Here is a 24,492-nt window from a genome sequence, read left to right on the forward strand (position 1 = left end):
TTCCTCCCTCCTTTTTCCTGTCCTTTATAGAGAGAGATTATGCAACATTATATTGAACACATATTAATCAATTTCTGAGCAAATGTTAGTAATTATTCTGGGAATTTTATTTTGATATTGATGATTATAAATATTGTATTTTATCTGCATAATTTAAGGTATTTACTATCTTCACATACTATTGGGCTTAAGATTATAGCTTATGCTATTTCCATATAATGTGTCTATGTTGATGTTTTGGAAATGTTTTGTGACTATTTTAAATCTGAGTCAACATAAGCAGGTTAATTTTAGAACGTGTAACCTTGCTAACTCATACTCTCTTAATTTACAGCGTGCGTAATCGTCAGGTTTATCTGCCTTTCAGCAAATATTTAAAACAATTGGCATGTTATCAAAACTTATTTATTAAATATTCATTGCCTATAATAATCATAATGTAAATAATTTTGTGACTAATTTAAAATAGCATTGTTAGATTACATCACAGCCATTTATACATCAGATCAGATCAGTCGCTCAATCGTGTCCGACTCTTTGCGACCCCATGAATCGCAGGATTCCTTTATTTACATACATGTGTTAGACTTTATTTACTCCTCCATATATATGATGAAAGGTTATTGATTACCTGTCATAAATGTAAGTGATAAGATGCTGCCTTTGCCTGGGCCAGGGAGTTTCCTTTTACCCTAGCATTTAGAACATTAACAGCTTGGCATTACCTGAACCAAACTCCAGTCTCCATGGCACATTATCACCATGCTGTTTGTGATTACATCAGTCTTTGGTCTCACACACTCTTATAAATTTTATTTATAGAATACCAGTCAGTAATAATTTGATTCAGAATTTTATTTAGACAAAGTCATTAACTGTTGTCTAATTGCATTGATTTTTGAAGGTGGAATACATTCACATACATTGTCTCTGGTTTTTTTCAAGCTTTTGAGTAAATAAGTTTGCACTGTCTGTTTTTTTCTTGTTTGTGTTTTGTTTCTCCTGCACCCAGTGTCCTCCAGGAATGAAACAGCAAGTCTTGGTGTTCTATACCAAACTCCTGGGGAAAATCCGGCAGCCACTGCTCCCACACATCAACGTGCACAGGCCCGTGCAGGTAGCTCCTTCCCTTTACATCGAACTATTTGGTTCGCTGCTTTTTGCATAGAAGTAATTTTATATGATTTTTCTAAGGGTAAAAATAACATGCAAAGTAGCACATGTTGATACTTGAAACTTTCTTGATGCATGACATTGTATTAAATGCACTTCATGTCTCTATATTTCTCTCTTAAAATTTTATACATTAATTTTACCATTTACTTACTTCCATGACATCTCAAGAAGTTTATTAAATACCTCACTAATTTTTTAGAATAACATGTTTGAAAAACTTGATACTAGCACCTGTTTGATACAGGTGATTGCAAATAGTGTTCTTTCTGGAAAATGCAATGTATTTGCATTATTTAAAATTTTAAATATCCTGAAAGTGAATGAATGGCTGTTTAGATACTTGTTAAAAAAATAGCCTAAGTTTAAATTTTGTTTTAAATTTTTTGACAGAAGCTGATTCGACTGTGTGGTGAAGTCCTTGCAACGCCAACAGAAAATGAAGAAATTCAGTTTCTCTGCATTGTGTGTGCAAAGCTGAAACAAGATCCCTATTTGGTTAATTTTTTCCTGGAGGTATAGTTTACTTCTTGTCAACCTTCAAAGTATGTGTGTATTAAAATTATCATGAGAATTGAATTCTCTAAATAATATTAGAAGAAATTATATTTTGTGAGTAACAGCCTGTTTTACTTCCCCAGAATTATTTTCATTTAGGAGCACTGTTTTATTTTAACCTGAAATCTCCTGAGAAAAACTGCTCTCAAAGAATGTGACTGAACCACATGTAGGGAGCAGAACAGGGGCTGGACAAATACAAAGCTACAGCTTAGGAGCACAGCTCGAAGGGCAAATGTGGAAAAGGGAAGTCATGGGAGTTTTTAAGCTATCATATTTTCAGCCAGGCTTGCTCAAGCGTGGTGTGTGGGTAACCTGACCTAGGGAAAGAATGGTGTGTGTAGATTTGGACAAGATGTGAAACATCACGAGTCACCTCCCCACCCTGGTATAGCATTTTATTGCTCTGCTAATTGGTACTGTTTTTTCCTAGCCATAGTCACCAAATTGTGGTTTACTTAAATCAGTTAATATTTGGATTTTATTTCCAGTTTTAAATTAGAAAATAACTCTTCTGTTTTTCCTGCTTTCGTTTACTTTTTTTTAGCAGTAGTCATTTAGAAATATATTAGGGAAAATGTTGGTGTTTTTTACTTTTTAAAAAAAGGTTTTTTTTTATCTTTTTTTTTTTTTTTAGATTGAGGTGTGTTATACACAGTACAGCTCAGTGTCTCTGATTCTGTGAGTTTGACAGACACAGTTTTATAACCACCACTGCAGTCAAGATACACAGCAGCTCCATCTCCTTACCTCATGTCCCTTCCCGGTCATCCTATTTCTACCTCTGCCCCTAGCAATCATTGATCCGTTTTCATCCCAAGTTTTCTCTTTTTCAGAAAGTCATAAAAATATAGTCAGCCTTTTGAGTCTGGTTTTTCTTTATTTCACTTCCATGCATTTGAGAGTCTTCTGTGATTTTGGTCACAAACAGATACTACTTTATACTACTGAGTAGTATTCTGTTGTACGGATGTACCTCCGTTGTTTATCCATTCACCAGCTGAGGGATTTTGGGGCCAGTTTGAGATAATTACAAATGAGGCCATCGTAAACATTCACAGATTTTTGTGTGGACTTAGATTTTCATTTCACTTCGGAAAGTACCTAAGAGTAGGATTTCTGGATCATGTAGTAGTAAGTGTGTATTTGCAAAACTCTTTCCAAGTGGGTTTATCATTTTGCAGCCCAGGGGCAACATATGAGAGCTGTTGTTCCGCGTCCTTGTCAGAGTGGGTGTTTTTTGTTGTTGTTGTTTTGTTTTTAAAACTTTTAGCCATTCTAATAGATGGGTTCATTTTTTATTTCATTTTATTGAGTAAGTAATTCAGGATATTATTCTGCACTGTTACTGCGGGTAGGTAAGCACCTACCTTACCAAGCTGCAAAATTGCGTGGATTTAAATTTCTAAGTTAGTGTTAAGGACTATGAATACCTGTTTTTCATGACATATATTTTGAAAATTTGCTTCAAAATGATTATAATAGCCTTGTGATATAAACATATCAAATATCTTGATTTGGCTAACTGTGAGATTTTTCTTCTCAAAGTTCATTTTTAGTTAAGTTTGCTTGGGTAACCAAATTACTTTAGATGCATAGATTTTTTCCCAAGCTTAAGCTTTAAGGAGATTTTCTCAGAATCTCTGATACTTGTTTCAGAAATACACAGCCATAGATCAGAAACTGAAAATTTGCAGGCATATGTATGGCTGCCTGTCTTCAGAGAAACATTTACAGGTAGACCTCAGCATAAAAAGCACCCTTCTGAATTAGTGTCATGTCTGCTGTGATCCCACATTTTTATAGCACCTACTTCTCCAAAGCCTGGGGTGGTAGGTGACTCCATTTTCTGAACTGACTTGACTATTCCTATGCTTTTAATATTAAATTTTAATGCTTTTAATGTCAGTTATTACAGTCTCCCTGGCATTAGAGTCATTTATGTGCATTTTATTTTCTCTTCCTTGTCAGTAAGCGCCTTGAGAACAAGGATTCTATTTTATTAATCTTTGGGTCCCCATAGCTTCTCTGGTATCTAGCACAATGCGCAATAACTGTTTAATTAACACATTGAATGAATGAATCTTTTGAGACATGCAGCTTTATTACTAGTATGATAGTAATAGAGCTTCCCTTGTGGCTCAGCTGGTAAAGAATCCACCTGCAGTGTGGGAGACCTGGGTTTGATCCCTGGATTGGGAAGATCTCCTGGAGAAGAGAAAGACTACACACTCTAGTATTCTGGCCTAGAGAATCCCATGGACTGTGTAGTCACGGGGTCGCAGAGTCAGGCACAACTGAGCGACTTTCACTTTCACTAGTAATGGAAGTACTTTGCATTTCTCAAGCATACATCCCTTGAAATCTAATCTCTTGCTTCGTTTACATCAGCCAGTAGATGCGTTTGCTATGAGTTAAATGCAGATGGTAGATAGGTTAGAAACATTCTTTGCTGTAAAGGAGTTGGTAGTCTGGTGATGGGCGAAGACTAACGTTCAAATACTGTAATCTAAGGTAGAGTAAGGCGAGTATCATAAGAAAGATAAGAGTAAGAAAGATACAGAGTAAATGCCCCTAAAACTTGACAGGATGAAGAGATCACATCTGCCTTGGTCATTAGGAGGGAGCATGGAAGAGGCTGTCCTTGAAATGAGCCTTGACAGATGTTTGAATAAGAATGGGCGAGCACAAGTAAAGGAGTGAAGATAGGGAGTCCATGGTGTGATTCACAGTTTAATTAGGCTATGTGGTAAGAAAGGGACCCAGACGGATAGATCGGAATTGTCAAAGGCTTTGAATTCGTGCTTGCTTGCAGAGCTTTTTTAAAATGCAGATCCCTTGGTTCCACCTCCAGATATTCTCATTCTGCATTTTTATCAAGCCCCACAGAAAACCGCGAGCCAGCAGTCCTGAGTTGAGAAACACTAGTTCAGGGAGTGAGTGCTGAAAGTGAAAGTGTTAGTTGCTTAGTCATATCCGACTCTTTGTGACCCCAGGATTGTTCTTCCTCTTGCCATTCTTATCCGAGATGCTACTCCCAACAACAGTATTAACATTTTAGATGGAATAAAATGTTTGACATTCATAAAAACTATAATACACAGTTGACTCCATAGGAAATTGGGAAGTTGTTTGGAATATTCATTCAGTTCCATAGGATTGTTTTCTTCTAATATATGTGCTATGAGCTCAATTTCTCAGTAAGATTGGTCTAAACTATACTTTTAGTAGCAATAAAAGTGATTTATAATATCTATCATGTAATTTTGGAAGTGGAACTTTGACTTTATTCAGCATTTAATGCACTTCTCTGATGAAGCACTCTGATAGGTCCTGCCGAGAAGCTGATTTATGATGAATTCTAAATTGTGTGTGTGATTTGATTTTTTTGCTCTTGCGTTTAAATAGAAAGCAGGAAACCTTTGCCTGGAAACTAATGATTTGCTTCCAGTTAGGTTCTTTTTGTGTTTGGCTGTGTACAGTGTGGGGAGGGGGTCAAAATATTTCAAGCAAATCTTCGTTTTTATCTTCAGAAACACTAACAAGAATGTCCTCAGGGTATTGAGTTATATTTACAGAGCAGAGGTATAAGGAAAAGCCTTAGAAAAATCATCTTAGAAACTAATTTTAGAAGAATCAGCATTAGGGTTATTTATTTTTAGTAGGCCAGTGATGAGAAAACAATTAACGGCAGCTGAAACTTCCTGAATCTTATTTTTTCCTCACTAACGTCAGTTGTTTTCAGTAGCAGTCAAATAATTATTACTAATATTGTTCATTGTTTACAGTCAGTGTAAAACATTTTGTAGATCCTGTTCTGAAGACTGTGATAAATGTCTATGTAATTTTAAGACATCTAAACCACAGTTTGTTTAAGTCTAGGTATTTTCATTTGTCATAACACTTTTATCTGTTGTGACAGTGGCCAGATATTGAGTGTTGATTACAGAAAAACACATTAAAATATGATTTCTGTTCTGTAAGGCTTTTGACGTGAATCTTACAAAACATGTGTTCCTTTTCAGAACAAGTTTAAATCATTGGTTTCCCAAGGAGGCCCAAATGCAATTTCAGAAGATGTATTAAAAAGTCAAGATTCCTTGTCAACAGATACAGGCCAGTCCTGTCAGCCAGAGGAACCGTTGGGCGCTTCTGGAACGGAAGATCAGCCTTCTCATCAGATGGGTGACCTGTCCACGAGCTTGGAAAACCTCAGTGTCACTGCACTCCCAGAGGCTACAGTTGTTCGTCCAAACCAGGATTACAACCTAGTGAATTCTTTGTTAAATCTTACTAGAAGTCCTGTGAGTCATCTTCTTTTCTTTTTTTTCCCCCTAACATAATCACCATTAAATGCATAGAAAAAAAAATTCTATGTTTATTTTGGCATAAAACGTTAATCTGTTAAGGGGAATTTTTCCAAACAACCTGAGGTACGTCTGATTCAAGCACCGTAAGGGTGTGTGTTTTTCCCCTCAGGATGGCCGAATAGCCGTGAAAGCCTGCGAGGGCTTGATGCTCTTAGTGAGCCTGCCGGAGCCAGCCGCCGCCAAGTGCCTCACGCAGAGCACATGCTTGTGCGAACTGCTCACCGACAGGCTCGCCTCCCTGTACAAGGCCCTACCTCAGTCAGTGGACCCCTTAGATATTGAAACAGTGGAAGCAGTTAACTGGGGGTAAGAGCCGCTGTTTGTGTTTTCCTATGAACGTGACCTCTTAAACATACACTTTTAAATCCATTTGCGTTTTGCAGTGATAGACCTCTTTAGGTTTGAAAAATATAACATTGCTAGTCATCATTAAACCAGATTGTTGTTTTGAAGCTTGCTTTGAACTTTGTTATCAGGAACGAATTGGCGTGGTAACAGTTTAGGTGTTACATAGTTAAGCTATTTCCCTTTGTCTCTTGTAGTGATCAGTTAATACCTTAAGATCGATAACTTTATCTGACTATATTTTTTTAAAAACCAAAAAACTTGTGTGGAACCTCACCTCCCACCTCTCACCTGTTTCCCCCAGCATTACGGCTACCCTCTTGATTCTCATATGGAAACAGGATTACTGCAGAACATTTGTAAGTTATTAAAAGTGTGAAAGTACCTTCAGGCGTGTCCTGACTCTTTGCGACCCCACGGACTATACAGTCCATGGGGTTCTCCAGGCCAGAGTACTGGAGTGCATAGCCTATCCCGCCCCCAGTGGATCTTCCCAACCCAGGAATTGAACCGGGGTCTCCTGCATTCCAGGCAATTCTTTACCAGCTGAGCCACAAGGGAAGCTCATTAAAAGTGTAAAGCAGCAAAAATAAAATTACTCGTAATCCCACCGCTTGTAAGCAGCCTAACATTTTTGACATCAGACCTGTTACTGTTTCTATGTGCATTTTTAACCTTTCTTTGGTTTATACTTGTTTTTTTTCCACCCTGTATTCTGTCAACATCTGTAGGCCAGACCCACTTCTTAACTTCACTACTGAGTAGTATTTTAAGGCAGGAAGAGAAGCAGGCCAGTCCGTTCCTTTTGCCGTCCCTCCTTTATGCTCCTTTCCTTTTGTCCTAGAGGCTGAGAACTTCCAACTTTCCATTCCTATTACTCAGTCAAATTTATGGTAGAAATATGAGGAGCTGTCTCAGTGGTTTTTCTGCTGTAGCTCCATTCTCCACTTAATGAGTGAAAATTATTTGCAACTTTTATCTAAAAAGTTTTATCTTTGGCTTTCATGTATAAAACCCTCTTCTGATTGTCATCCAGTCTCACCTGCCTGAATATATCATCCTGTGTGTTCATTCACGGGCTTTTATCTCCCCGTATGCTTTGAATTGAATTAATGCTTTCGAATAACTCTGTGTTCTTCTGTGTCCTATAGCTTGGACTCATATAGTCATAAAGAAGATGCTTCAGCATTTCCCGGAAAAAGAGCCTTAATTTCATTTCTCTCCTGGTTTGATTATTGTGATCAACTCATAAAGGAAGCACAAAAGGTTTGAATATTTTGTTGTTTATTGATAACTTAAAAATGTAAATAACTACTGAGTGAATTTGAATACTCAATCTATATTCATAAATGTCTTAATTGTCTTAGGATAGATAGCACAGTTAGTGAAATAAATAAAATGAAATAACAAACCCTCCAAAAGTATATATGTGTTTGTGCATGTGTGCATGTATGTGTATTACAGCATACACATCTGTTATGTATGTATATGTGTATGGCATACACATCATGTATGTATGTATGATTTATCTGGAATAAATGACAGTTAAGTTCTGCCCTTATGTTTCTTTAAGTATTATAGCACAACCCTTTACAAGGTAACATCGGCTTCCCTGCATTTCTCCTCTTTGGGGAGATGTTAATACAATAAGCGGTTGGGATAATATTTTTATCCTGTTTGTCTTTATTCTTGGAAATTTAAATAACATGTAAAGGAACCAGTAGCTAACATCTCATCTAGGTTTATATGCCATCAACAAGATAAGCAATAGGCAAGTTTGTTTTTCTACATTAAATTAGATGGAGAGTGCAAATTGATTTGTTGGTGTTATAAATTAATCTCTCATTAAAAAAAATATGATACTTAATACTATGTTCTAGACTGCTGCTGTTGCTCTTGCCAAAGCTGTTCATGAAAGATTTTTTATTGGTGTTATGGAACCTCAGCTAATGCAAACGTGAGTGGCCTCTTTGTTGTTGTTTAGTAGATAGGTCATGTCTGACTCTTTGTGACCCCATGGGCTGTTGCCTGCCAGGCTCCTCTGTCCATGGGATTTCCCAGGCAAGAATACTACAGTGGGTTGCTATTTCCTTCTCCGGGGGATCTTCCCAACCCAGGGGTCAAACCCATGTCTCCTGTACTGCAGGCAGATCCTTTACCTCTGAGCTACCAGGGATGCCCATGAGTGGCCTCTTTACTTTTTGAAAAAAAAAATCACTGTGTTCTTGTTATTCTTGCGCCCTAATTACCTGTTTATTATGCAGTTCTGAGATGGGTATTCTGACATCAACTGCTCTGCTCCATCGCATTGTTCGGCAAGTAACCTCCGACATTTTGCTTCAAGAAATGGTGTTTTTCATCCTTGGAGAACAGAGGGAACCAGAAACTCTGGCAGAAATTAGCAGACATCCTTTAAGACACAGGTTAATTGAACACTGTGATCACATATCTGATGAGGTGAGCTATACAAGGATTTAGAATTGGACTTAGGTTCTTAGGTACTGACTTTGATGTACTTGTCATGTTTTGAATACAGCCTTATTTTCTGTGGCTTTTTATTTTGAAAATTGAAATCATGAAAAATAGTTTAAGTATTTTTCAGTTACCTTTTATCATTTTCGGTTTCAGATCAGTATAATGACATTAAGAATGTTTGAACATCTTTTACAAAAACCCAATGAGCACATTCTTTACAACTTGGTCCTAAGAAATCTTGAAGAAAGAAACTATACAGAATATAAACCTGTGTGCCCAGAAGATAAAGATGTAGTGGAGAATGGATTAATAGCAGGAGCAGTGTAAGTTTCTATCCAGCTCTGAATTTAACATTTCATATTAAGTCATAATTTTCTCCCCTCTTAATTTCTCTTCTCTTCCTTCTTCTCTTAAAGTATTTTAAAAAATACTTTAACAGTTTAAAAGTTTTTTTTAAATAAAATTTAGATGTCCTGATACTATTGTCCCTTCAAATCACAAGCGGCACTATCTATTCACTAAACCTAACAAAGTCAATATAACCTTGAATTTGATGTTAGTAAAAAATGTTAATTTCTCTGTACAATATAAATACATTCATTATTCCTTAATTCCTTTATTAGCAAAATTATGTAAAGGTTTCTGAGAACATAGCAGAGAATCTTTGGTTTAGAAAATATAATAAAATTTTTTTATGCATCATTAAATTAAACTTAGAGATCTGGAAGAAGATCCCTTATTTACTGACATTTCACCAGATAACACTTTGTCAAATCAAGAGTGGCTTAGTTCCTCACCTCCTGCTACTCCAGACCACCCCAAAACCGATGGGAAAACTGAAGTCCACAAAATTGTAAATAGGTGAGTTGCTGTATGTATTTGACTTACATCTCTTTCACTTGTTTTTACAACGTATAACAGCTCTGCTCTTTGATCATTATAGAGATATGTCATGAACTCATCTTCCCTTTTTTAAAGATTATGTCATCTTTTTGAAATGCTGATGTAGCTAGTGAACAGCCTAGAGGCAACAATCGATACAAAAGAGGAAAAAAAAACCCTCTAGAGTGATAGTGATGAAACTAATCTTCAGGGTACTCTTCCTTTTTTTTTTTTTTTTTAAATGTAAATGATTTTAAGTAATTCCCAGTTGGAACAACATTGAGAATTTCCAGTTTGACGGATTGAATTTACTAGCCATGTACTCACATGTGCTAAGTGGAGGGCTATTTCTTCTCCTTAGTTTGTGTTTTTATATATATTTTTAAACTAAATTAATTAATTTATGTTTATTTATTTTTGACTGTGCTGGGTCATTGTTGCCTTGCTCAGGCTCAGGCTTTCTCTAGTTGCGGAGATCAGGGTCTCTTCTTTGCGGTGTGTGGGTTTCTCATGTTGCGGAGCACGCGCTCTAGGTGTGCGAACTTCAGTAGTTGCAGCACACGTGCTCACTAGTTGTGGCGCAGGGACTTATTTACTCCGCAGCATGTGGAATCTTCAGGACCAGGGATCAAACCCCTGTCCCCTGCATTGGCAGGTGGATTCTTATCCATTGCACCACTAGAAAAGTCCTTTATGAAGGGTTTTTTTTAAGTGCCTTTTCCCCAGTAATTTTCTTCTTTTTCTTCCTCTGTAATCCTATCAGTGACATGCCAGGTGCTGCGAGGTGGCTTTAGAGAAAACTCCACACTAGTGCAAGATGCATAGTTAGGGTGCATGAGAATCTAAGGTTCTGTTACGTAAAAGCCAGTTTCCTGAGACTAACAATCATCAGGGCTCTCTGTCATTCCCTGTAATGTAGAAAAAGTCATCTTCTGCTTGATTTCTACTTTAAGTGGAATGAGTAATTTTTAAAGAAAACCTTTAAAATAATGACAGTATTTAATCAGTAAATTGTAGGACTGATTCAAGATAAATACTTTTCAAGTTTCCATCTGCATTAATACTTGGCTAAACTGACAATACTGCTAGATAGTTTAATACACACAGAGATACTGAATTGTGAGAGTATTTGTGTTACTGATGATGGCTGTTTTTCCTTTAAGTTTTCTCTGTCTGGTCCCAGATGAAGCAAAATCGTCCTACCATGTGGAGGGCACTGGATATGACACCTACCTCCGAGACGCTCACAGGCAGGTAGGTGAAGTGATTTGACTCGAGATCTAATAAGATGCACAGACTCAGCCCTCGTCACACGGGCCGCGGTTATTTCTCCAGAGGTTCCCCTTTCTTAACCACTTGAACTTTCTGTCAGTGACCTGACTGCCTTTCACTGAGTGTGTGTCTCTGTCCCAAGATTTCTCTGTGCTTCCTCCCCACCCCCCACCCCTTTTCTTCCTTTTCTTTCTGTCCTTGAAGTTATTTCTCCCCTAGATCCTTCTCCCTGCTGATCTAAACCATGACTTTTAAATGATTCTAGCATTACTCCCAACCCACAGGCTGCTTCCTTCCCTCTTGCCCACTGTTCTCACTCATCTGTAATTCCCAAGGACTGCCTCTTCAGCCTCTGCTTCCCAGCTTTCCACCTCCCTGAAACCACTTTCTCAAACGTCTCCTCTTAGTTATTAAGTGGACTTCTCTCAATCATCTTTTCCCTCTGCAGCATTGTGTGTGTGTGTGTGCGTGCATGCACGCGCGCGCGCGCACATACTCAATCTCTCTAGCCCCTTGGACTGTAGCCCACCAAGTTCCTCTGTCCATGGGGTTTCCCACGCAAGAATACTGGAGTGGATAGCCATTCCTTCTCCAGGGGATCTTCCCGACCCAGGGATTGAACCCGCATCTCCTGCACTGCAGGCGGATTCTTTACTGCTGAGTCACCAGGGAAGCCCCCTGTAGCATTTTACATTTTACCAAATTCCAAAGTTTTGAAATGCCTCACATCAGAAAAATATGCATTTAATTTTCATTTAAATCTTTTGGGTGGAAGTGTGCTTTTATTGATAATTAACTTGCATGCCCTTACAGTTAATTCATGATGCTTTAAGCCTAAATTCAAGTCCCCATTACTATGTGAATAACTAGAGTACCAGGGTACCAAATACATTCATGTAACAACAGAATAGAGACAATGAAAGCAGCCCCAACCTCAGTAGTACCAATTGGATTTTTAAAGTACTGTGATTCTCTCTGAGAAGTTTTATTTCCATATTCTGATAACAGTTAGAATTGTTTTAGGAATATTTGAAATGAGACAAAAAGAATAAAAAAAAATTTAGACTTATTTTCTAGCTCAGAAATTCAAAAATTTTAATATAAAATGCTTTATTAAATATTGGGATGTGGTTTTATAAAGAAAATTGTCTATTGAAAGAAATAGTTTAAAACTCACAAGATATTGAAGAAGTTGGGTTTTTAATCATTTAAAATGTTTTTCTTTTAAAAGTTGAAGCTACTGCTTTGTAGTAAGAATATGTTTTAATCTCAGCTAATTTGTAAACTACTGATGTCAAAGTAATTTTGCTTTATTTAATAAGGAGAATGTGAAAAGGAAAAGAATATGGAAGAAAACTGCTCCAAATTTCTTTTTTTAAATTCCAGTAGATTACATGTCAGAGAAGACTTTTAAATTTTCTTTTTATTATAAGAGATATTCTTGTGCTTACAAAAATCCATATTGTGGTGTTCCTTACTGATACAGTAAGGGCCAGTTTCCACTTACTTTTAACCTGACACAGACCAGTGCTTTTGTAAAATACAGAAATGAAATACCAGAAAAATGAAAAAAAACACTAAATACAAGCCCCAGTTATTTTATTAGATTGAACAGACGTGAAATTTCACTCAGTGAAATTGAGAAGTTTCTAAACCGGCTCCGTGTTTGTACTCGTCTCACTGTGGTGGTACTGACTCCGTGTTTGTGCTCGTCTCACTGTGGCGGTACTGACTCCGTGTTTGTACTCGTCTCACTGTGGCGGTACTGACTCCGTGTTTGTGCTCGTCTCACTGTGGCGGTACTGACTCCGTGTTTGTGCTCGTCTCACTGTGGCGGTACTGACTCCGTGTTTGTGCTCGTCTCACTGTGGCGGTACTGACTCCGTGTTTGTGCTCGTCTCACTGTGGCGGTACTGACTCCGTGTTTGTGCTCGTCTCACTGTGGCGGTACTGACTCCGTGTTTGTGCTCGTCTCACTGTGGCGGTACTGACTCCGTGTTTGTGCTCGTCTCACTGTGGCGGTACTGACTCCGTGTTTGTGCTCGTCTCACTGTGGCGGTACTGACTCCGTGTTTGTGCTCGTCTCACTGTGGCGGTACTGACTCCGTGTTTGTGCTCGTCTCACTGTGGCGGTACTGACTCCGTGTTTGTGCTCGTCTCACTGTGGTGGTACTGACTCCGTGTTTGTGCTCGTCTCACTGGCGGTACTGACTCCGTGTTTGTGCTCGTCTCACTGTGGCGGTACTGACTCCGTGTTTGTGGTCGTCTCACTGTGGCGGTACTGACTCCGTGTTTGTGCTCGTCTCACTGTGGCGGTAGTGAACAGTTTTCAGACTGTACCTGCAGCAGCCCTGTTTCTTCCCCTCATAACAGTCACAGCAGCGTGCCTGGTAAGCACATGGCAGCAAAGTCAAGTTTGCTTCTCAGATGACATGCATCTGTTCACCTATTATATTTCATCTACGTTGTACATTACATGTGACATTTGAGAATAGATTGGGAAATGTGGCTAAGACTTACTTTGCTTTCTAAATACTCTACATCTGTGATGCGTATAAGGAAAGGGTTGAAGTCCTCCAAAGGGAAGAGCGTATGCTTATGCTTGCCCCAGCAGTGCGAGGGGCACTTTGGTAAAGTTAGAATGTGCCTGCTTTCTCACCAGCCTGTTGGTACTGGTGGCTGTTAACCTTACCTGTGCCTCTCTGCAGTCAGGGTGTCATCTGTGCCATCTTCTCCCGTCTCCCATGGTACCTGACACAGCAGACACTCAGCATTCAAGTGGATTGTTATGCTTATTCGGGGAAATTGTTTCTATTTAATCTCAATCTGTTTTTGCTCAGTTCTTCTTTAACGAGTCAAATGCTTTCTCCGTAGTTCCGGGACTACTGTGCTATCTGCTTAAGATGGGAGTGGCCTGGCTCTCCAAAAGCATTGGAAAGGTGCAATTTAGAAGCAGCTTTTTTTGAAGGTCATTTTTTGAAAGTCTTATTTGACAGGATGGGAAGAATTCTTGATCAGGTAATAAGTTTTAAAGTATTAATTTCGTATTATTTTGTTACCATTCACCGTGGGTTCTGTTCACATCTTAGTTTACATCTTCAGTAGTTTTATTGTTTTCTTTTTTCCACCAGATAACTTTTTCATAAAGCTTGATTGCCAACAATTGGTGGGTTTCTGATGCATTCATTATGTTAAAACTTTGATCTGGCCTGACAGGTGTTACAGATTTGTGTGTTTACTTCTCATTGTAGGCCATTGTCTTATTAACAGTAGTCTTAACACCTTTTGGCAGTGACTAGAGTGCTTTCCTAGAAAGCCTTTTGGTTAGTACAGGTACAGATAGAGTGAAACTTGTTGAGTTGAAGAAGACCTTAAACGTCATTTCAAACCAAATCTTGAGTGCTCTGGTCTCGCTAAAATTACAGAACAGTATTAGGTGAACCTGCTTCTTCAGACAAAGAATTTGTGAATGATATTCATTTTTATAAGGGGAAGTGAAATATAAAAAGTCAATTTACTTATTTCAAGGGAAGTAAGAATCACTGGCAGCTGGTATGCTGCTGTGTCTCTCTCACCGACTGTCAGGAGAACTGACCTTGAGGTTAGAGAATCCCTCCCTCCCTCTCTCCCTGACATATAGAGTAACGATAGAGCTTTGAAATGTCTTATATGTTGATATGGACACTTGAAGTGAAACTGTGTGGCATTAAACTTGCCTCAGCATGAAAACTGAGTTAGCCAATTTAGAATTAATTTGAAATCCTATGTTAAAGTGCTTGTTTTTTTTAGCATTTTAGTTAAATATTTATACGAGCCTAGGGAGTTACAAAAGAAATTTATTGTACAATCAGGCTGTCTTCAATAACCAGAAAGCCAAATAAAGAAATGATAATTAAGAAGTATTTCACTGGGTTGACTTCAGTCAGCCCTGTTTCTGATAATAATCAATAAAGACATACAGTCAAGTCCTTTTTTTCTTTTAAAAACAATACTAAACGCACTATATTTTTCAAAAATTAAGGCTGTGACAACACAACAGTGTCATGAATACCTGATGTCATAACTTCTCAATTATATACACAGAAATTAGCTACTTTATTATTAATTATCCATAATAATATTTAATCCCAGCCTGGTTGCTGCTGCTGCTAAGTCACTTCAGTCGTGTCCGACTCTGTGTGACCCCATAGACGGCAGCCCACCAGGCTCCCCCGTCCCTGGGATTCTCCAGGCAAGAATACTGGAGTGGGTTGCCATTTCCTTCTCCAATGCATGAAAGTGAAAAGTGAAAGTGAGGTTGCTCAGTCGTGTCCGACTCTTAGCAACCCCATGGACTACAGCCCACCAGGCTCCTCCATCCATGGGATTTTCCAGGCAAGAGTACTGGAGTGGGGTGCCATTGCCTTCTCCGCCCAGCCTGGTTAGCCTGATACTATTAGGGGTATCTATGTACTATGAACATACAAGCAAACATCATCTTTAGCAAAAGCAGTTAGAAAAGAGAGAAAATGAAATTAAACCAAGCATGTTAGACCCACCAGAACTTATGATTATCTTTGCAATCTGATTATAATGTTATCTGAAAAGGCTTGAGAAGTCAAGGTTTTTAAAGATGGAAGGCTTGAGGCTAGGCTCCACAGTTCGCTCACTAAGTCACATCACCTGATTTCTTTTAACCTCCTAACAACACGTACTGAATTTCTGCTGTTTCATTTTTTGTTGATTGATATTTAATACTTAACAACCAGAGTATTCGGGTCCAATCCCTGATTTGGGAAGATAACCTAGAGAAGGGAATGACAACTCACTCCAGTATTCTTGCCTGAAAATCCCATGGACAGAGGAGCCTGGTAGGCTACAGCCCATGGGGTCACAGAGTCAGACAGGACTGAAGGGACTTTCACTTTCATAGTAGGTATTATGCTGTATACCTCATGGCTATCTAACCCGCCCCACCCCACCCCACCCCCGGCCCCACCCCGCCCCACCAGCTAGTGGGGAGGTTTACAATAACCCTCCCAGTGTATTGTGCCTTTGTGCTGGCAAATTAAGTCTCTAGACTTAATTTGAATCTGATTAAACAAACTAAGTTTTCTAGACTTAGTTTGAATCTGATTAAACAAAACACCCAGGAGACATCAACAATCAGTACCAAGTCAGTAATCCATAGAAATTTTGACCAAAAGCACTCAAAAGGAATCTAAATATTCAAAAGTAGTTTCTGAATTGAGTGGAAAGATCCCCTTGGAATCCCCATCACACTTGAGCATTTTTCCCTTCCATCTGTAGTGCACTGACACAGAGGATACACTGGAGACAAGATCCTGAAATGTTTGCAGTTCTTTTTCTTTCACCAGATGGCTCTTCACAGTGCAAGTACAGTTCAGACAGTGTCCCACTCATTCTTCCTGGAACCCTGAGTGATAGGCGGGACAGCTCCCTGTATTGTATAAATGACGAATCCTTAGTTTTAGTTAATGTGACTTAGTGAATGAACTGTGGAGCCTAGCCTCAAGCCTTCTGTCTTTAAAAACCTTGACTTCCCAAGCCTTTTTGATTAAGGACTTTATAATCAGATCGCAAAGATAATCATAAGTTCTGGTGGGTCTAATGTGCTTGGTTTAATTTCATTTTCTCTCTTTTCTAACTGCTTTTGCTAAAGATGATGTTTGCTTGTATGTTCATAGTACATCAGATCAGATCAGATCAGTTGCTCACTCGTGTCCAACTCTTTGTGACCCCATGAATCGCAGCACTCCAGGCCTCCCTGTCCATCACCAACTCCCGGAGTTCACTCAGACTCACATCCATCGAGTCAGTGATGCCATCCAGCCATCTCATCCTCTGTCGTTCCCTTCTCCTCCTGCCCCCAGTCCCTCCCAGCATCAGGGTCTTTTCCAATGAATCAACTCTTCGCATGAGGTAGATACCCCTAATAGTAATCAGGCTAACCAGGCTGGGATTAAACATTATTATGGATAATTAATAATAAAGTAGCTAATTTCTGTGTATATAATTGAGAAGTTATGATATCAGGTATTCATGAAACTGTTGTGTTGTCACAGCCTTAATTTTTGAAAAATATAGTGTGTTTAGTATTGTTTTTAACTGTAGTGATTTTAAAAAGATAGTAAAATGCTAAGGTCCACAACAGAATGTAAAGAGTACCAGGAGAAATGTGGGGAAACCCAAGTTCAAAGGGAAAAATTTTAATTTGGGCAACTCAAGTTAGCTGTTTCTCACATTTTCTTATTGTTAAAGTGAAGTTGACATTACTTGATTTGCTTAAAAGAACTATGGGGGGATAAAAGTAATTTAAATTGCTCTTAAAAATATAAAATCTTGTTAAATGCAGGTGTTATAAGAAATTTCAGAGACTACCGAGTTGTTGAGATGTATCAATTCTTATAATTTTGGCCATCCACATATTTGGCCTTTAGTAAAAGAGTTAAGTTAGCAGGTGACTTCCAAGTCAAAGTTCATTGTCCTAAAATTCACACCTTGTATTTAGGGTGAGCTCATTTAAAAATGGGCCAAGTCCATTTAACGTGTCAGAAAAATCTAGTTAACTTTGATTTCAGGTGAACACTCTATAACATAATCAAAATAACAGATGCAAACAGTTACTATTAAGAATCCCCTAAAAAGCCAGCTTGTTTTAAAGTTATTACCAATATGAAGTAGAAACCATTTCAGAGTATGATGGAACAGTTTCTATCTAGCTGAATTTTATTTTCATTTTCACAACATTAAAATATAATCTGAGCCAGCCTTAAGTTTCTTAAACAACTAAAGAGATAGCTTCTTGTTTCAAAAAGCTTAAAACCAAAGTAACACCATATAGAGAAAATTAAGTAGTAATATATCATTGTTAAAAGCCAAATTTTGTCAGTTTATTTACTTAAAGCACCTATAAATGGTGGAATTTAGTGACCTAAAAATTTGAACTGCCTGAAATGAAGTCACATACAATACTGTATTTAAGTTGTATTTTAAATGATTTTATCCACCTTTTTTACCAAATGTTTTCTTCTTAAAGATTTTTTAAAGTGTTTCCTTTGTGCCTAAAATGCAATCTAATGTGAATTCATTGTTTTGAATTGAATCTTGGAGAAGGCTATTCTGTCGCCAATATTATCAAGTAGGAAAAGATGCCCTTAAGTCTATCCTTCAATGGGTGTTGTATCTGCTTTCACTTATCTTGCGTAAAGCTAGATTTTAAATAAGAGTGACTTAGGGGAAGTTTTCTTTCAGAAAATCTGTGTTCATGACTGAAATTAGACTTTAGCACAGGACTTGAATTTTTATTCATATAACAGTATCTTTGATATCTTCTGGCACATGCTCAAGCATTGGTCATCCTTTGAATGCCAAATATTTACTTCTTAATTGGTATTCATTTTGATCAAGGGCTTAAAAGCTACTCAGTGAATGAGAGTAAACTATTCTGATTAACCATTTCTGATTAATATTATCTTGGTCCTGAATCACTTTTCCCTTCCTCCTGCTGCAGCATCTGTTTCTCATTCATCCAGTCACTGAGGTTCTTTCCAGCCTTCTCACTGAAGTCAGTTTTGTTTCAGCCACTCCGTTGCCCCTGACTGCTTAGAAGAACTGAAAGGGAGGAGAGATTTCTGTTGAAAGTTCTAGGCACAATAATAGCAACTCTTTTTGCATATCATGCATCCTGCTTTGATTTTGACACATACTCTGTAAAGCACCTCCAAGCTGCTTTCTATGAGGAATAAACAGATTAAGTATAAAAAACTAATAAAACTGTAATACTGTAATACAAAACGTGTATGAGGAACTTTACACAGATATATAGTCATTGTTTTGGAAGAGTTAATGCTCTTGCCCAGTAAAGGTGATCCTTTTTGTAATCGTGATTTTTTTATCTTCTAGTTCACTATTAAGGCTTGTGGTAGTTATTTCTACCCCTCAAGTACTTTTACTCTGTTGACAAGGTTCTGTGATATATATGACTTTATTGTATATATGCTTTTGATAATTGGCAGCAGTTGAATAATTTAAAATAAGGACTGTCATTTCTAAAATTAGATTACTTAAAAGATTTTAATACCTTCCCTTTTGTCTTTTGTCTAATATTTAACGTGTCTTCTATTGTTTGTAGTATATAAGTCTTTTTGGGTTTTGATAACCTCTTGAACTATCTTACTAACTTAAAAAGCCTGCAAAAAGGAGAGACATTCTGTCAGTGTTACATATTTATTTTTCCTATATGTTTATGTGCATGCTTTTCTGCTTTTAAGGTTTCAGGACTGTGATGTATGCATTTTGAGACGGTAAGAGCTAGAGCTAATTTAGTTACAGATACTGTCATTGTAGAAGAGCATATAGAGAAGGATTAAGATGGTAGATTGTCCTTTCTTGAAAAGACAAACTGAAATGGTAAATTCAGTGCTCAGGTATATACATAGAGATAATGTCAAATATCTTTTTCCTTTCTCCCTCTCTGTAGCCATATGACGTCAACTTACAAGTAACATCGGTGTTATCTAGACTTTCTCTCTTCCCTCATCCACACATACATGAGTACCTCTTGGACCCTTATGTGAACCTTGCGTCTGGCTGTAGATCTCTATTCTCTGTAATCGTCAGGGTGAGTTTTCAGTTCTGTTATATTCTCCAGGATTGATCAGCCTGACCAATTAACATCTTAATAACATTGTTTGTAATTAGTGTTATGTAATGAAAAATGTCTAAAGAGCCAACTCATTAGGAAAGACTCTGATGCTGGGAAAGATTGAAGGCAGGAGGAGAAGGGGACGACAGAGGATGAGATGGGTGGATGGCATCACCGACTCAATGGACATGAGTTTGAGCAAGTTCCGGGAGATGGTGAAGGACAGGGAAGCTTGGTGTGCTGCAGTCTATGGGGTTGCAAAGAGTCAGACACGACTGAGCCACTAAACAACAATGATGAAAAATATCATGTATTTTCTGTTTAGAATTATCTTACTGCAGAATGTGGAGAAAAAAGGGAGATTCATTCTCTTAAATAATACGTGTAACTCTTGTATTTTAAGGGATAGCTGTGGGTCCTTTGTCCAAGATTGTTACGTGAATAGTGAAAAGTGACAGTCTTCATTTAGTAATAGGAAATGGAATTTTTTTTTTTTTATCCTGAAAATCCCCCATGGAGTTGTTCAGGAACTGAGCCCCTTTCGTCCCTGTGACGCAGGTTGTTGGAGACCTCATGGTTCGAATCCAGCGTATTCAAGACTTTACTCCCAAGCTTCTACTAGTCAGAAAGCGATTACTTGGTCTGGAACCTGAAGGACATGTGTAAGTCAGTGTTTCTCACATTGTTTGTCTAAAGCTTTTGCCTTCATTTGACGATCTGCTAATATCCTGAATTGATTAATTGCCTGCTTTCCCTTCCTAGGATTGACCACATCACCTTGTTGGAGGGTGTGATTGTGCTGGAAGAGTTCTGTAAGGAGCTGGCGGCCATCGCCTTCGTGAAATACCACGCAGCCTCCACACCCTAAACAGCATCTTTCAAGTAACCAAGGGAATAGAACTATCATGTACATTTCATCAAAAAAGCCTCAGTTCCACCCAGCCACGTGACAATAAAAAGCCTTTTTAAATGAAGCATTGCTGTAAACTGGACAGAACCATTCAGAACCCACTGAGTGGACGCTCTCAGTACAGTGTTGTGTGATGTTGTTTTCACTGGCTTTATCATAATGGTTCTGTATATAAAGTTGCACATCCTTGAATCCAGGATACAATCAAAGGAACTTCAGGAAATAAGCATTTCTAATGCCTGTGTGAAAAGCTGCAAAATTTCTGATGTCATGACTTTGATGATATTTCTGTTAATGTAATATCCTTTTAGGTAGCAAGGCCTTTTGACATTCTTTGGGACTCAAGTGCTTACATTCTTTTGGATTAACAAGTAGCAAAAAATAAAAAGCCAAAACCCTAATTTTATAACTTTTTAAGGTCAGAATTCTTATCAAACAAAATATTTAAAAGAACTGTAAATGAGAAAAAAAGTACAATTTAGAAACTATCAAATGAATTAATAATAGATTAAAATGTGTAGAACACCATTAACTTTCTTCAGCTTTTCTAAGAATAACAGTTTAATATGATAAATTCTTGATTAATATATATATATTTTTTAAAGAAACGTTCTTTTACTCTTTTGTGCACATAGCCAGGTTAGTGATTGATTTTCATGTATGGGTCCCAGTTAATTTACACTTTGTCATTTTTGCAACAACATTGAATTTGTGCTCACCATTGGTATCGTTTACTAAAGTAGTATTTTTTAAGTTGATTAACATGTATTGGGTTGAGACCCTTTCTTTTTTTCTGTCTCTGCGTCCCTCTCTGAAACTTGCTTTATAATTTGATTTTCGTATTGAAACGCATTGTGGTGTAGGTGGCAGCAATCAAAATGCCGATGGCCTCCTGAGTGTTTACAGTTTCTTTTCTCAGTCTTTTAAGTCATTCTAAAGAGATTTAAAAGCAAACCAACTGATCTGTCCTGTTTACATATGAAAGAACTTGGGTAAAGTGGTCTCTGTGTGGGCACGGGTGCAGGAAGGAGTGGTGTGGGGAGCTGGCTGCGCTGTGCACAGCACGCGTGTCCTCGGTTTACACAGTGGGGTTTGCTGATCCACTTTCTGTGCTTCCTTTTAAGTGATGCTTATCACTCAAATATGCTTCTGAGCTTTCTTGGGTTTTTGTTTTTCGATTGATGTGTTAAGCAGCAGCACTTTGCTCCTTGCCTTCCCATTTACCGGCGTGTGTGGGAGCAGCAGTCTAGCGAGCCTTCCAGCCTGAAAGGGACCGAATGCCCCTTGAGAACTTGTTCAGCATATTTGCATCTCTGCATCCTACAGCATGTGTGTAGAAGCATATTTTACACCTACTGCTAATTTTGTTGTGTTTGTTTTTCTGATTTATTTTGTAGTTAGTTTTTGCTATTTATTAAGAACAAAATGTCAAAAAAATTATGACTATTCTTGGCTGACTTACCACTGTTAAAAATGACAAAAAAAGCTAAATTTCTAAATTCAATGCAAATCTTTGTTAGCTCACTCTAGGAGATTTATTAAGCGAAACAATGAAGAAATAAGTGGGAGATAGTTACTTTGTGCACGTTTTTCTTTAAATGATTTTTAACCGTGGGAAGGCATATTATTCTTTTTGCTGTATTTATTGATGCAAGGAACACTGCAACATCTTTATTTTTAGATGTAGTTGTAGTCTACTTTGATGTAGGTGGATTTAAAATAGAACATTAAGAGGTATTAGATATTTCTTAATGTTTTCATAGAGTTCAATAAGTGTAATGGCAATGTTACCTCGAAAGCCAAATACTATTTTATCCTTGATTTCACAATGGGACCTTTTGGCTAATCCATGAAACCAAGCTCAGAAAAGCTTTAACTCCTATTTGTGTGTGTGTGTGTATGCTGCTTCTTAAAGATAATTATTTTCCTAAATTATTATAATGACTTTGATTTGTAATCAGCTAAGGCTTAAGGTATAGTTTGCTTATCTTTTCCGTTGGTTTCTGTCCTTCTTTTCTTTTTCTTATTTAGTTCAGACCTAGAGCCAGCACAAGGTCTCAGAGTGAGTCTGATTTGTTATGAAACATTGTGCTACATGACTAGCCATATTGATACTTTCGGAAGTTGACTGTTTCTGTTCCTTAGCATGTGCAGAACAGTGACTGCTGCACACTGTGTTGGGTGGACAGTACCACCCTAGGATCGCTTGCCATAACAAGTTCCAAACTGAACTTTAGTCTTGCTTCACATTGGTGTATGGGTGTAACATTCTTTTTTAAACTTTCTCTCTTAACAGTATAGTCTTTGGCTTTTTTCTTTCTTTTTTTTTTTTTTTTTAGTAATGAGCCACATTCTTTACTTGATAGAACTCAAGATTTGTCCTTAGCCAGCCAATTATCATTGTAGTACTCACATTCTAACTCTGTAATGTTCTCATAATGTATCTGTCTGTGCAATATATAAGCTGTGAGTGAATTCATAGCTTTTTGGTTTAATTGTACATTATTGTATGTGTATATCTGTATATATATATCTGTGTATATATCTATGAGGACCAAAATCCTTAGCTTGCTTACACTGTTGCTAGTGTAAAGATTATTACACTTAATTTTACGGGGCACAATTATGGAATTACTTCATAATTCATGGTAACATATTTCCATAAGTTATTGCATTAATATACAATTACCATTTAATTATGAAGTTTATAAGTATTGACAGAAGTTACAGTGAATTGCTAAAACCACAATTTATATGGTAATTATATTTTGGATTGTACAATTAATCAAAATATGCATGTCATTGTGACACTTGATGTGTAAAACATGGTAGGTAATCATATTTCTGGGCCCTGTAAAATAGTGTTACTATAATATCTGTTTTGCCTCCTGCCTTGTTTACATTAAACAAAGGATATTTGGTAAATTTTTCTATTGAACATTGTATAGGTTACTGACAGTGTTATGATGGCCTGGAATTCTAGGTCGGTCATCTCTGAAGAAACTCTTCAGATGGTGATTGTGTACCTACTATCTCTTCAATGGAGGTTGTAATCAAATTTTTGTGCTAACAATGCATGCAGGACTAAGAGGGATAATTAAAAATAAATAATGTAATTTAAACAAAATATTGTCGTATATTTTTGCAGAAGTCTAATTGGAAACATGTCATTCACTGATAAATATAAAACAATAATTCATAATATACAAAAGGATACGACACGTAACAGTCAGTGGTTCACTATAGCACTGATTCCAGAGAGAGAACAAAAAGGAATATATCAGAATATTTGTGGAGGGAGAATGTATAGCTTTAAAAAAAATCCCCCTGGGTGAGCTTTATATTTTCCACCCCACCTCCTTCATAATCACTTCCCTTAAGAAAGGATTGTTTATGCAATCTAAGAAATGTAATTCATTGTAAGCATTATTTCTTAATAGATTTATAACATAAAAACCCTTCTCTTTAATTGACATTTGAAACAATTTGACTCTAAGCTTATTCCATTCACTTAAGTATTTGCCAAGTCCCTTAATTGGAAACTGAAAGAAACATGTAATACACGGCCCAATGGGAAAAAAATGTAGTTATTAATCCCACCTACCCATGGTTCTTTTCAGCCAGTGTTTCTCAAAATAGTTTTATAAGGAAATAAAGAAGGCAACAGGTTTAAGGATGCAGGAGAGGTAAGGTTCAGACATTGAAGAATCGAAGTCACCTCCTTGTTATGAGCTGCTTCAAAAGCCACCTGCGTTTTAGGAATGCATCAGCAGATTCCCAGTCCAAAATCCTGGTTCTCAATTTTGCAGTGTTCCATCTAGAATGCTAGTTATCGCAAGGGAATTTAAAGAAATAAAATT

The 24,492-nt window shown here is 37.5% G+C and overlaps 1 protein-coding gene across 1 annotated transcript in view; it reads left to right on the forward strand.

Annotated features, from left to right (window-relative positions):
- The window catches only part of FHIP2A (FHF complex subunit HOOK interacting protein 2A), a 38,079-nt gene extending 14,320 nt beyond the window's left edge, over positions 1-23,759 (forward strand). The window contains exons 4-17 of the mRNA XM_086377835.1: positions 1,013-1,117; positions 1,567-1,689; positions 5,757-6,035; positions 6,211-6,407; positions 7,598-7,712; positions 8,327-8,403; positions 8,711-8,903; positions 9,075-9,244; positions 9,639-9,782; positions 10,967-11,057; positions 13,950-14,093; positions 19,558-19,698; positions 20,281-20,384; positions 20,485-23,759. Coding sequence (XP_086233961.1) covers positions 1,013-1,117; positions 1,567-1,689; positions 5,757-6,035; positions 6,211-6,407; positions 7,598-7,712; positions 8,327-8,403; positions 8,711-8,903; positions 9,075-9,244; positions 9,639-9,782; positions 10,967-11,057; positions 13,950-14,093; positions 19,558-19,698; positions 20,281-20,384; positions 20,485-20,590 — 1,989 coding nt within the window. The 3' untranslated portion in view covers positions 20,591-23,759. The remainder of the gene's footprint in view (positions 1-1,012; positions 1,118-1,566; positions 1,690-5,756; positions 6,036-6,210; positions 6,408-7,597; positions 7,713-8,326; positions 8,404-8,710; positions 8,904-9,074; positions 9,245-9,638; positions 9,783-10,966; positions 11,058-13,949; positions 14,094-19,557; positions 19,699-20,280; positions 20,385-20,484) is intronic.
- Positions 23,760-24,492: the final 733 nt, after the last annotated feature.

This window comes from Bos grunniens, chromosome 26 (assembly GCF_055505025.1).
Source record: "Bos grunniens cultivar Pamir isolate PY7600 chromosome 26, Bosgru_T2T1.0, whole genome shotgun sequence".
Lineage (NCBI taxonomy): Eukaryota > Metazoa > Chordata > Mammalia > Artiodactyla > Bovidae > Bos > Bos grunniens.